The sequence below is a fragment of the Octopus sinensis genome, linkage group LG4, assembly GCF_006345805.1.
Source record: "Octopus sinensis linkage group LG4, ASM634580v1, whole genome shotgun sequence".
NCBI lineage: Eukaryota > Metazoa > Mollusca > Cephalopoda > Octopoda > Octopodidae > Octopus > Octopus sinensis.
The window spans coordinates 131,365,280-131,378,762 of record NC_043000.1 but is presented as its reverse complement, the minus strand read 5'-3'; the positions used below and the strand labels follow the sequence as shown (position 1 = coordinate 131,378,762).

At 37.5% G+C, this 13,483-nt stretch overlaps 1 protein-coding gene across 1 annotated transcript in view; it reads left to right on the top strand.

The window, feature by feature from the left end:
• The window catches only part of LOC115210261 (sodium-dependent phosphate transport protein 2A), a 53,182-nt gene that overhangs the window by 22,742 nt on the left and 16,957 nt on the right, over nucleotides 1–13,483 (top strand). The window contains exons 3-5 of the mRNA XM_029778746.2: nucleotides 2,799–2,918; nucleotides 10,249–10,380; nucleotides 11,774–11,965. Of these exons, the coding sequence (XP_029634606.1) occupies nucleotides 2,799–2,918; nucleotides 10,249–10,380; nucleotides 11,774–11,965 (444 nt within the window). The remainder of the gene's footprint in view (nucleotides 1–2,798; nucleotides 2,919–10,248; nucleotides 10,381–11,773; nucleotides 11,966–13,483) is intronic.

Genomic DNA, 13,483 nt, shown 5'->3' with positions numbered 1-13,483 from the left:
TGGGGCACCGCCATATATATATATATATATATATTATATATATATATATATATATATCACACACACACACATATATACACATATACATGCACATACACATGCGTGAACACACATACACACGTGTTCATCAGTATCATTTTACATTCTTTTTCCATGATGGCACCAGTTGGATTTTTTTAACTCTGAATCACTTATTATTCAGAGTTACTGTCCTCTTCAATTTGGAGGACCATGTCTTGCTCAAATCTCTCAGTTTTGGCATGGATTTTTTGGGCTGGATGCCCTTCCTAACATCAACCACTTTCTAGAGTGTATTGGATGCATCTTGTTGCACCAGCATCAGAGAGGTTGTCATCTCCTCAGCAACACTAAAAACTCCTTTCAAATCTATGTTGTCTCTCTGTTTAACTCACTGAATACTTTACAGAGTGCCGGGGTGAGAGAGATAAGACAACTTAGTAACTGATCCACCACAGAGGGTGCTGTTAGCATCATCATCATTGTTTAATGTTCGCTTTCCATGTTAGCATGGGTTAGACGGTTTGACTGAGGTCTGGCGAACCAGATGACTGCACTAGACTCCAATCTGATCTGGCAGAGTTTCTACTGCTGGATGCCCTTCCTAATGCCAACCACTCCGAGAGTGTAGTGGGTACTTTCACATGCCACTGGCACAAGAGCCAGTCAGGCGGCACTGGCAACGGCCATGCTCAAATGGTGCACCCACTAAAATTTGGGGTGGGAGGAATGAAAATGCTTTATAAAAACCTAGGTTTGCACACCCTAAGCAAATTTCATTCCCTTACAGTTGTCAGATAATCATTTTAATATGTGCAATCCTCTCCAGCCTGTATCAGTATGAAAAAAACAGACCTGATACTAATGATGAGAATGGTATAAAAGAAAATGTTATTATGCAAAAGAGAAACTACCAATAAAAAAGAAAAAGAAAATTAATTCAGTTGATGAAACAATATTTTTGACAGATTTCTTTTCAAACATGAATTAATTTTCCTTCATGTATGTGTGTTACGATTGATGTGGCTTCATGTTAGAAATATAAATTGTCTTCAACTTTAGATTGCTTTTAATCTTAATTACTCATTGCTTTAGTTTTCAGTCTCTAATGAATATAACAAATTGTTTTATTTCAGTTTCATTTTTTATTGCGTTATGTTTCATAATTTACAAAGTGCATTTGTGATCATTTATATATACATATACATACTACATACATTCCTTAGTTTATTTTAGCCATCATGGCCAAACCCATGCAGTAATATCACTTTTATACATTTATATACATGTAGATGTGACTGTGTGGTAAGAAGCTTGCTTACCAACCACATGGTTCTAGGTTCAGTCCTACTGCATGGGACTTAGGGCAAGTGTCTTGTACTATAGCCTTGGGCCGACCAAAGCCTTGTGAGTAGATTTTGGTAGATGGAAACTGAAAGAAGCCCATCGCATATATATATATATATACATATATTATATCAAAGAAGAAAAAAAAAAGAAAATGGAGATTGGGAAGTTAATAATTGTTTATTATTAACAGCAAATTAATGATCTACACTTACACCTGTTTCAATTAATACTCAGTAAATATTAAGTAAATATTTTTATTCATCTGACCTGAACAACATATCTTCAGCGGGGAAAAAAATATATCCTTGGATGTTCTATGTGTTTATGGATTCATTATATCAGACTATATATATATATATATATATATATTTATAAAGTTAAAGAAGTGATTTTTTAGATTCTCAAACGCAGGATAATGCTAATAAAATAGCCTGAACAGGATAAAATAATATATTTATATATATATATGTGTCTGTGTTTGTCCCCTCACCATCATTTAACGACTGATGCCAGTGTGTTTATATCCCCGTAACTTAGTGGTTCAGCAAAAGAAAGAAATACTAGGCTTACAAAGAATAAGTCCTGGGGTTGATTTCTTCAACTATAACCTTTAAGGCAGTGCTCCAGCATGGCTGCAGTCAAATGACTGAAACAAATTTTTTAAAAAATGGAATATACATACATGTATGTATACATGTGTATATAATAGGTGCAGCGTGGCCAAATGCTGAAGAAGTTTGCCTCACAGCCACAAAGTCCTGGATATGAGGAGCTGCATGGCATTGTGGGCAAATGAAATTTTATATAAGCTCAGGTGAACCCATACCTTCTGAGTGAAAGTGGTAGGTGGAACCTGTATAGAATCCCATCAGAAAGAAATGTACACATAATTCAAAGATACAGCTTTGTTACACACTGTCACATAATTTCTGTGGTTGTGGAGTACTCAGCCACTTACATGGTAATTCACTGAGCAGAGAATTCAGTTGATCAAACAACTGTATACTCATCATCAAAACCAGTGGAGATTCACACTTACACACACAGATGTATAATATATATACATATAATATGTGTGTGACTATGTATGTATTTGTATCTATATGTATGTATTTGATTTGTATGTATGTATGTGTGTGTGTGTGTGTGTTTCTTGCATGTCACTATCTGATTACATATAAAAGTTATTTCTATAAATGTTCTTGGTCTGTTAGATTAAAATATTGGTGTGATTGCAGTTTAGTTCTTATTATTACAATTATTGTTTACACTTATATTTGCTATGTTTTTTTTATATATATATATATATATATACTAACATCTATTCTCTCCTTTGTATTTTTTTTTTTGTGTGTGTGTATGCTGTAAGTTATGCAACTGAATTATATTTTAGTCATTGAGTTATAATAAGGACTTATTGTTTTTGGCAGCGCTGGGTATACTGCTGATTACGTTGAAGATTATCTGTGTCCATGGCTTCCTTTACATCTTCATCATATCACTCAACCTGCTTAGCCAAGCATTCAGACTCTTGGGTGGCAAAACTGCTGGTATGTTCTCCTTACTTCACTTACCAAATATAATTAACCCTTTTTTCTCTTTTTTTTTTCTTTTTTTTTTTCAGATTTATCACATTTTATATTAGGGCCTGTCACCTATAAGGCTTTAGATTTACATATCCTTATTCTTGTATGTTGTTGTTGTTGTGAATTATCGAAATTGTTAGTGTAGTATGATGAACAAAGTGTGATTCATCAACCTCTCAGGTTCCCTTGCAGTGTCAACTCTACAACTGGGTTACATACGGAAAGTGCCCTCCTGTCTAACCTATTGCCTGAACCTAATGGCAAATTCCCTCTCTAGCTTGTACATCCAAATGTATACGTCTGCCACAACCACCCTGAAGTGAAGAGGCCCATGATGGTCCTACTTCTGCTCACGTGACCTCCTTCACTCTTCCTCTTCTGGTTGGGTCCTTCATCCATTGACGTCACAGACCCTTTTTACCTGGTTCACCTCCTCCCCATATGCCCTACTGATCTCAAAGATCACCTCTTCACTTCACTCCATGTTGAAATCTGCCATCCACCTGGGTGACCGTTTCACTCACTGTAATCTCTGCAGGAATGGAGCACCGCTTGTTTCCTCTCCTCCCACTTCATCCGAAGAAATGACAATTCTACAAATATTCAAGACATGACACGGCATCCCACAGAACCCTTAGGTGGTGATTTACTAACATCTCTGCAGCCTCTTTTGTTTGAACCCCCCTTTCATTGGTGATCACTGATCCCACCTATCCAAACAAGTGCAGCCGCCATCTCAGGGCCAGAACTCCCCCTTCAGCATGGCATCCAATTTAACCACATTGATGTGGTTGTAATCATCTGCTTTTCAGAGCCTAGCTGTGTCCTCCACTTCACCATCCCCAATTTCCAGGACAGCCCCTATTGCTATGCTACTAGCATCACATCATATGGTTCCATTCTCCAATTTGAGCACACACCAGCTTCCTCTTACTGGGTTTTCTGGTCTTACCCCCTCTTTGATCTGCTGCATTATCACCACCATCTTCTCTCCCACTTTGTCTCCCCAGCTTGCCCCATTCACTCATCTCTTGATGTAGCTGCATGGTGTTTGAAACAATTGGATAGTGATCCACCTGTCTCCCACACATTGAGAATAGTTCTTTCCTGTTGATGCTGGTGCCTAGTTCTGGAATCTCATTTCCTCTCCAAAATACCAACACACCTATTTTATCTCTTCATAGCTTGAGCCCCAGTGCAGCTCCTCCAACCATTGGCTCTGGTGGTTTCACAGTTTGCCTAAACTTCTTCAGGTGACCTATGTCACCTATTGGTGGCCCTTTTTTACCTTGTCCACCTTTATAAAGATATATTTAAGCTTTGGTGCAGAATTCAGCCTGAAATCTAGCCTAGTCAAATAGTATGTCTGGTCCTTATGTCTCACTAGCTGATACTTCCACAATTTCTCACTCACATGGAGTTGCAGATATGCCGACTTCAAGTTGCAACCCTCGTCATTTGTCTCCATTCTTGCAATATTTTTCCGCAGACATCAGTAACTTCACCACCTGTGTGGCACGATACAGAACCATTCAGCTCTTGAAAGTCCAGTACTGGCCTGTGCTTGCCCTTTGTTGGCTGCACCACTGCCATTAGTGGCAGCACTCCACTCCTCATTTACTCCTTCCATGGAATTAGGATACCTTCCTCTATTCATCTTTATACCTCTCTTTCAAAATTGCCCCTGGCATCTCCATTCAAGGTGTGCTGATAACAGCTTAGCCTATTCCTCAGTGTCAGGGTCTCTTCTTTCTAGCACCACTCAACCGTCCACTGCTGACCATTGAACACTGCCTGAAAATCTTTATCTTCAAAGGTGTAAGCAGAACAATTCTCCCTGGGGCTCTGCCCATTCTCTTGTTGCAGTCTCAGCGCATGATGCCCTTGTCTCCACTAACAATGACACCTCTTAGGTGTTGATCGCATCCATGCCCATCACCACATCAATTCCTTCTACACATGGTCAATTACAATTACTTGCAACCTTAGTGTTGTACTCTGCATCGCCATCTCCACTTCACTGCTACCTTTATATCTAATTTCGCTGCCATCAACTGCCCTAACACTACTTGCTCCCTTTCACTTTTTAGACACTTTTGGGGTCACGAGAGATGTTGTACGACCCATATCCATGAGGGCTTTGAATGCTTTTCATCCAACCTGGACTTCAGCTATAGGCAGCAACTGTACAAGAGCTTCCACTTGCTCACAGGGGAAATTTGAGAGGCAGTGACTTCCTCATGATCATTTCCTTGGTTGCAGTTTTGAGTGATATTCCCTGTCTGCTTGCACCAGTAGTAAATGGGTTCGGACTTCATCTCCACATGGTCTCTGGCACTTGAAACACCGGCCCGTAAATGGTCATGGCTACTCCTCAGTGACTTTTCTCTCCTCATTCTTTGTCAATTGTTGCATGATGGCGTGGGCTTCTGTAGCTGCCATTACCACTGCATTCCACCTGGTGTTTTGCATCAACACATGGGCTTGAGCAACAAGTTCATTGACATCTTCTCACTGTCTGGCAGTTGTTGCAACCGCACTGATATGTCGTCAGGGAAACCATTTACAAATATCAACTGTACTACCTGTTCTAATCCCTCTCCAGTAAAAGTAGGGAACATGGTCAGTTTTTGAATTTCTGCTGCATATACATCCTCCTGTTCTCCTGTCCACTTGACCTTTCCTAGCCTGGAAAACACAGCATATGATCCATATGTAAATGCTTCCTGTAGGCGCTGTTCAATCTTCTTTGCATCTAGTTGGTCTGTTTCATTCATTTTAAGGTATAGTGTCAATGTGTTTCCCTCCAGATACAGAGCCATAAGACCTGCTACATCTTCAATGCTTTGCAGCCTGGCCATCATCTTGATCCAGGTGATAACATATCATGGAAGAGGACAAAAAAATACACAAAGCTTGAAATAGCTTGTAGTACGAGGAAAAAAGTGTGATTCACCTATTTCTCAAGTTCTCTTGCAGCATTGACTATCCGGCTGGGTTATATCCAAAAGGCGCCCTAATCACCTAGGCCATCGCCAGAACCTAACAGCAAATTCCCTCTCTAGCTCATGCATCCACACATGTCCATCTGCCATGACCACCCCAAAGCGAAGAGGCCCATGCTGGTCCTACTTTGGCCCATGTGACCTCCCTCACACTTCTTTCTCTGGTAGCACCCCTCAACCATTGATGTCCCTGACCTTTTTCTCCTGGTTCACACTTTTGGAGCCAATAAAATAACTACCAGCCAAGTACTGGGTTAATGTAATCAACTTCTCCTCCCCTCAAAAAATGCTGATGGTGAAATCATCATCACCATTATTATTATTTCATTTATGCACAACTGTTGAAAAAAATTCAGACTATTGGGCTACAAGTAACCTTAGATACCAAGAACTGTGCTAAATATCCTAGCTGTTCCTAATAATACTGTTTTCTGGAGCTACACTAAACTAGGTTTGGCAGTGTTCTGTTAAAAAGTTAACACTGTAAAGACAGGCCCTTTCTAAAATACAGGGAGATGTAATATACAGTCTCTTAACGTCAACTGCCCAAATGAAAAACAAAATCAAAAGAGCACAGTGGACAGATTACTATACTGAAATGATATATTCATTCTATAATCCAACACTATACCCAAATCACACAGGAATTCTAAAAGAAACATGAAATATGGAAGGAAAATAAACAAAATACAATTGCAATCTTGATGAGATAAAGTGCCTGTTAGGTACTTTATTATACCTCTAACTATGCCCCTAACCTTAAAATTTTATGGCCTTACCACCAACATAGCTATATCACTAATCTTAAAATTGTATGGCCTTGAAACAACTTTACAAGCATAAAAGTTCCAGTAGCCAAACCTCCCCAAGAAATGTGCTGGACCTCAAAACCATCCTGCACACCCTCTTGGTATCCGTGTATTTTTGACTTGTGGGCTTGTGTTGAAGAGTTGCTTCTATGTGTAGGGTGGATCTATTATGTAAATCAAACTTGCTGCCTTCTTTTGACAAGGGTGTCTAGTTTTCTTGTGGTTGGTAGCTATAGCAAAAGAAGTTAAATGGTGAATGCACTAAAAATGATTTCATCATCATCATCACCCTTTAACGTCCATTTTTCCATGCTGGTATGGGTTGAACAGTTTGATCAGAGCTGACACACTGGGGAGCTGTGCCAGATTTCAGTCTGATTTGGCTTGCTTTCTATGACTGGATACCCTTCCTAATGCCAACCACTCTATAATGTGTGCTGTGTGCTTTTAACATGCCACCAGCATGAGCACTTTTGCATGGCACCGGCATGACTGCTTTTTACATGGCTCTGGCACAGGACTCTTACAGGCCAATCCTTTTCATCAGGGGATGTTGTTTTAACACTTCTGCTGTGGAGGACGAGTTTTCTTTAGTATAGCAAAGTGCCTGGTGTTTTGGTCCTTTGTCATCGTGTCCAAAAGTTCAGCATTCTGAGATCATCCTTCAGTGGCTTTATCAGCTACTTGCATTATCACCTCAAGAGAGTGAGTTTGGGGAAGAGAGTTGTTTTCCAATGGGTCTTTACAAAGAGACAGGTAAGAGTGAGGAAATTAATATGGCTAACTGAACCCAATCAGTTTATGTGACTGTAAAGAGGAAACAAGAAACTGGGAGGAGATTCTTTTGATGTTTTTACTATTTCAGAGAAATTTGGAAATTTTTTGTGGGGATCCTTTCACTTCATGTTAACCTATATGGTTTTCCTTGTTGACATTTTATCGTTATTGTTATTGTCTTTTGTCTTTGTGAAGTCACAAAGTCTTAGGCTATTGTTATTTGTGGTTCTTTGTATAATGAGGGAAAATGTCTTGGATAGAGAGTGATGAATTTTATATGTAAAATTTGTTAAGGATCAAAGGTTTAGGTGTACCACAGTTCCATAAGTCATTTTAATGATCAGTAATCAGAAAAAATCTCCATAATATAAGAGTACACATGCCCCTTTATACCCAACTATAAACAACATTAAGTTTATGCTTCACCGATTAGGTCTTAATTAAACTGAAGTATGTACCGAGTTATCTCCCGTACTTACTAGTAAAAATTAAATTAATATTAATCAATGGCTTACATTGTTTTTTTTTTTTGTTTTTCTGGCCCTGTAATTAGTTTTAGTGAACTTTTTTTTTAAATATTCACAGTATTATATATATTAATACTAACTTAAGTATAACTAACAACTTTTCCTATCAAGATAATAGGACCAATTTCAGAACACCAAATAATAAAAGTGATTTTCAACTCTTTCCATTAGAATCGTTGGCAGTAATTATGCAATATTGGCAAAGTACACTTCAGTAATTGTCTATATTGACAAAATGCCATGGGACTAATTGGAAAATAGTGATGTCTAAATCAATCAATGAACTATGCAATCATATTTAATTTACATAACACAAGCTACATTTATACATGTGTGTGAGTATATGTAGTGAGTTGTGGTGATAGCCTGGAAAAAGGTTTTGTGGTTAGCATACTTCATCCTTTCAGTCTTCAAATTTTCACCAAACTAATGTTTACCTTTTGATATGTCAAAGGTCAATTAAGGTAGCAAGCTGGCAGAATCATTAACATGCCGGCAAAAAGGTTAATAGCATTTCATCTGTCTTTACACTCTTAAGTTCAAATTCCACTATGGTTGACTTTGCCTTTCATTCTTTTGGGGTCGATAAAATAAATGCCAGTTGAGTACTTGAGTCAATGTAATCGACTTACCCCATCTCCTGGAATTGCTGGCCTTGTGCCAAAATTTGAAACTAATATTTCAAAGGTGAATATATATCAACATTACAACAAATGCCTTATACCTAGACAAAATAATTATAAGTATGCATACACAATAATATATATAATCCATTTTTCTTTTTAAAACATTTAATATCTGGAATATTCCCAAAACTGGATATTAAAGTACAACTGTGGTATTGTAGAGGTATGCTATGTAATTTGTCTCACTTTTCAGTTGGTCTAAAATGGAACCATTGGCATCTAACTATTTCCAGATCAGTCATGAGCTTAAGTTAAATATTTAGTGTGTATTTCAGCTCCTTTCTTGATTAAGCACAATAATTTTAGGCCTGGCTATCTGAATTAAAAAGTAAATACTATAAATAATTCATTTGAAGGCATGCTAATTGTTGTTTAGCCCTAAAGCAACGTTTATCAAGCCGACACCTGATCAAATGCGTTTCTGCCTTGGTCTGTTTGTCTGCATACCCTCCTTTCTTTCCTAAGGTATGACCTGAGGAAAATTTAACTTCCACTTTAAGTAGGCAGAAACTTCCATTGTTAAGGCAGCAAGCTGGCAGAAACATTAGCACGCCGGGCAAAATGCTTAGCGGTATTTCATCTGCCATTGCATTCTGAGTTCAAATTCCACCGAGGTTGATTTTGCCTTTCATCCTTTTGGGGTTGATAAATTAAGTACCAGTTAAGCACTGGAGTCAATGTAATCGACTTAATTCCTTTGTTTGTCCCCTCTATGTTTAGCTCCTTGTGGGCAATAAAGAAATAAGAAACTTCCATTGTCCACCTAAACACTTACTGGTTTAATAGACACATGTCTAATCTAATCTCTATATATATAAAGCTGAAGTTGTCTGTATATGGCAGGTTTGGTAGCCTTCAACTAACACTATCTCCTTTGAGACCCTGCGGCGCATTTTGACCAAAATTGAGAGTATGATAGAAGGCTTGCTATTCCTTCTGTAGAAGATAAAATTCAAATCGGACCATGTTAACACCAAAAATTATTTACATCAAAAAGGTGCTTTTTTTTCTATGAAAATCCCTATTAACTATTTTTTGACTGCTGTGTCGCCATTTTTCGGTGTATTTCAACCAGAAAAATGTTCACTTAAAGAGAACAACAAGCTACATAATGCAAAATTTTTACTTTGCAAAAATTCCAATTCTAAAGGGTTGAAACAAACCCAAGCAACACTGGGCAATACTGCTAGTAATAGTATAAAATTAGAAGGTAAAAAATTACATATTTACATCTCACTTTTCAGTGTCTGATAACATGATTCAGAAAATTCAGTTCCTGGATAATGTTTCCCCACTCCTTTTCTTCATCATTATTATCATTGTGATTCCATCTACTATTAGTCACCATTCCTCATTCCAACTATTAATCAAAACTGGTGCCTGGTGTTTTGGTCCTATATATCTTTTTTGTTTGTGTGTGTGTGTTTGAGCATGTATACGAGTTATGCTTGTTGAATTTGTAATATTGTTTTTATTCATTGTATTTCTAGGTGGTTTCATGTCTAATCACGTGCTCCTTCAAAATCCCTTGACTGGTCTTATGATTGGCATCCTTGCAACTGTGTTGATGCAGAGCTCAAGTACGTCTACGTCCATTGTGGTCACAATGGTAGCATCAAACAGTACGTCTTACGTTACATTCTATTTATTACAGCCTTTACACATAGCCATAGGACTGATAAAGTAGAGTGGCAGTCTTAACTGGGTCCTGTTTAATTTTGTCGTTTTGGGGTTGAAATTCAAACCCTATTTGTGCCAACTGTGTTTTCTATGCAAGAATTAATAGTAAAGTGAAACTAGTATTAACTATAGATTTGAATATATCTTTTCTCTAATTGTTTTGAAAGACAGATTGAAGAAAAACCAATTGACAAAGTAAATAAAAATGTTGTATTGTACTGGCAGTGCCCCAGCATGGCCACATTCTCAGGGCTGAAACATGTAAGAGAGAGAGCATTTTGTATTTAACTTCATAATTTCTCTCAACAGCGTAGTTCAGATGTTCGTTTTGAAACCATGTGATTTCAGGTTCAGTCCCACTGCAGTGTGTCTTCGGCATCTTGTACTGTAGCTTCAAGCCAACCAAAGCCTTGTAAGTGGATTTGGTTGATAAAAATTGAAAGGAGCTTGTCATGTACATGGGTTGTCTGCTGGCTCTGTGTCATTGATAACCTGCAGAGTGAACTATCCCTTACTTGAAAAACAGGTATCAGCTAGGAGACCAGGAAGGACATCTAATATATTCATCTAACCTATACTAGCATGGAAAAAAAGGGACATAAAACCAAATGAACAAGCAATTAATTATAGTAATTAACATTTAATGTATTGGCTAATGTCTTGTGACATGATTTTCTTTATTGTATTCATAAAGACATAAAGAATTTAGGCAGATGGTTATTCCTAGGTAGAACTTATAACACATAAAAATGAAAACAGTAATGTTTACTGAAAAGCTGAGAAATATTCAGGAAGACATATTTTAATTACTGTTTATACATTTTCTATGCTTGCATGTCTTACGTGAGTATTTTCAAATTTGAACCTGGGCTTATTGTTAGAACAAGCTCTTTAGCTTGATGACCTCTCTGTATCACACTTATTACTATTAAGTAGAACTTAGCATTTAGATGGAGACTCTGCTCTTTTCACTCATCTAAGGTTTTGAGATATACGAAGTTTAAGGACAACATCACTGGATTTTGAAAACCAACTGTTATCAGTATTAGATATTTTGGAACCATAATGTTCTATATCTCTATTTATATGGCTGCAACTAGTTAAGACTGGAACTGTTTTAACAAAAAATTAATAATAATAATAATGATAATTACTATTATTTAGAGATCTTCAATCAATTTATAGTTTAAAAATGTGTAATTTTTAATGTGTTCATAAATATCTTATATTTCTTTCAGAAGAATTAATTCATATTTATGAGATTCAAATTTGTTTTTAAAATTACATTTGATATTTTTTTTCTATTTTATTAATTTTTTTTTTTGTCTTTACTAGTGATCGATGTGGAGCCTGCAATTTCAATTATAATGGGTGCCAATATTGGGACATCTGTGACCAATACGATTGTTTCCCTGGCCCAGTATGGAAATAGGGATGAATTCCGGAGAGCATTTAGTGCTGCCACCGTCCATGATATGTTCAATTGGTTGAGTGTTTGCTTGTTACTTACTGTGGAGGTCTGCACTGGTAATTACACCTTTCTCTATAACATTCAATCAATCTGCTGTTCAATAAACCTTGTAAGTGATCTTCCTGTTTTATATGCTAAAGCATATAAATCATCTCGTAATACATCCAAGCAAAATATATCAGTTTGCCCACAGCATATGAAGCTGGTGAACAGAAGGAAAATTTCTGGTGAGCCAAGTGCACAACATAGGCAGCGAGCTGGCAGACTCGTTAGCACGCCGGGCGAAATGCGTAGCCGTATTTTGTCTGCTGTTACGTTCTGAGTTCAAATTCCGCCGAGGTCGACTTTGCCTTTCATCCTTTCGGGGTCGATAAATTAAGTACCAGTTACGCCCTGGGGTTGATGTAATCGACATAATCCGTTTGCCCCCTCTGTGTTTAGCCCCTTGTGGGCAGTAGTGAAATACAAGTGCACAACATAGGTTTAATTTTCAATTTATTGTTTTATGTCACTGATTATGTTATTGCTCATTTCTTCTACTCAGAGTTAATTTGGGTTAATCAATCTTCCAATGGATGCAACTGTACGGCTGGCAGAAACAAAGTCATATTCAAATTCATAGATTTCTAGTTAATCATAGTTTTATTTATTTTTGTCTCTATTGTTCAAATAAATGTTGTTTACTTTAAAACATTTATGGTACATATTATATCTGGCATCAATTTTAAATTGTGATTCTGGAATTGACAGCATTAAATCTTATTTTTTAGTTGTTTCCTTATTGCTATTGGCATCATCATCATCATCATCATCATCATCAACTCTATCATTTGCTTTGTTTTTATCATGCTGTCATGTTTTGATAGGTCTGCAGTACAACATCTGTCCAGGTTTATTGATTTTGTATCGTCTCTGAGCTTCAATATCTGTTTCAGCTGTTACTCCAACTTAAGATATTTCCTTCTATATGTAGGCATAGGAGTGGCTGTGTGGTAAGTAGCTTGCTTACGAACCACATGGTTCTGGGTTCAGTCCCACTGCGTGACACTTCGAGCAAGTGTCTTCTACTATAGCCTTGGGCCAACCAAAACCTTGTGAGTGGATTTGGTAGACGGAAACTGAAAGAAGCCCATCATATATATGTATATGTATATATTCATGTATGTTTGTGTGTCTGTGTTTGTTCCCCAACATCGCTTGACAACTGATGCTGGTGTGTTTATGTCCCCGTAACTTAGCAGTTTGGCAAAAAGTGACCAACAGAATAAGTACTAGGCTTACAAAGAATAAGTCCTGGGGTCGATTTGCTCGACTAAAGGCGGTGCTCCAGCATGGCCACAGTCAAATGACTGAAACAAGTAAAAGAGTATAAAGAGAGTATGTTATTCCACTTATAGATACAGTTGTGGCTGTGTGGTAAGAAGTTCACTTTCTACCCACATGGTTCCTGGTATAGTCCCACTACGTGGCACTTTAGGTGTTTTCTACTATCTTCAGCCTCACTAAAGCCTTGTAGGTGGATTTGGTAGACAGAAACTGAAAGAAGCCCATCATGTGTGTGTGTGTGTTTCTGC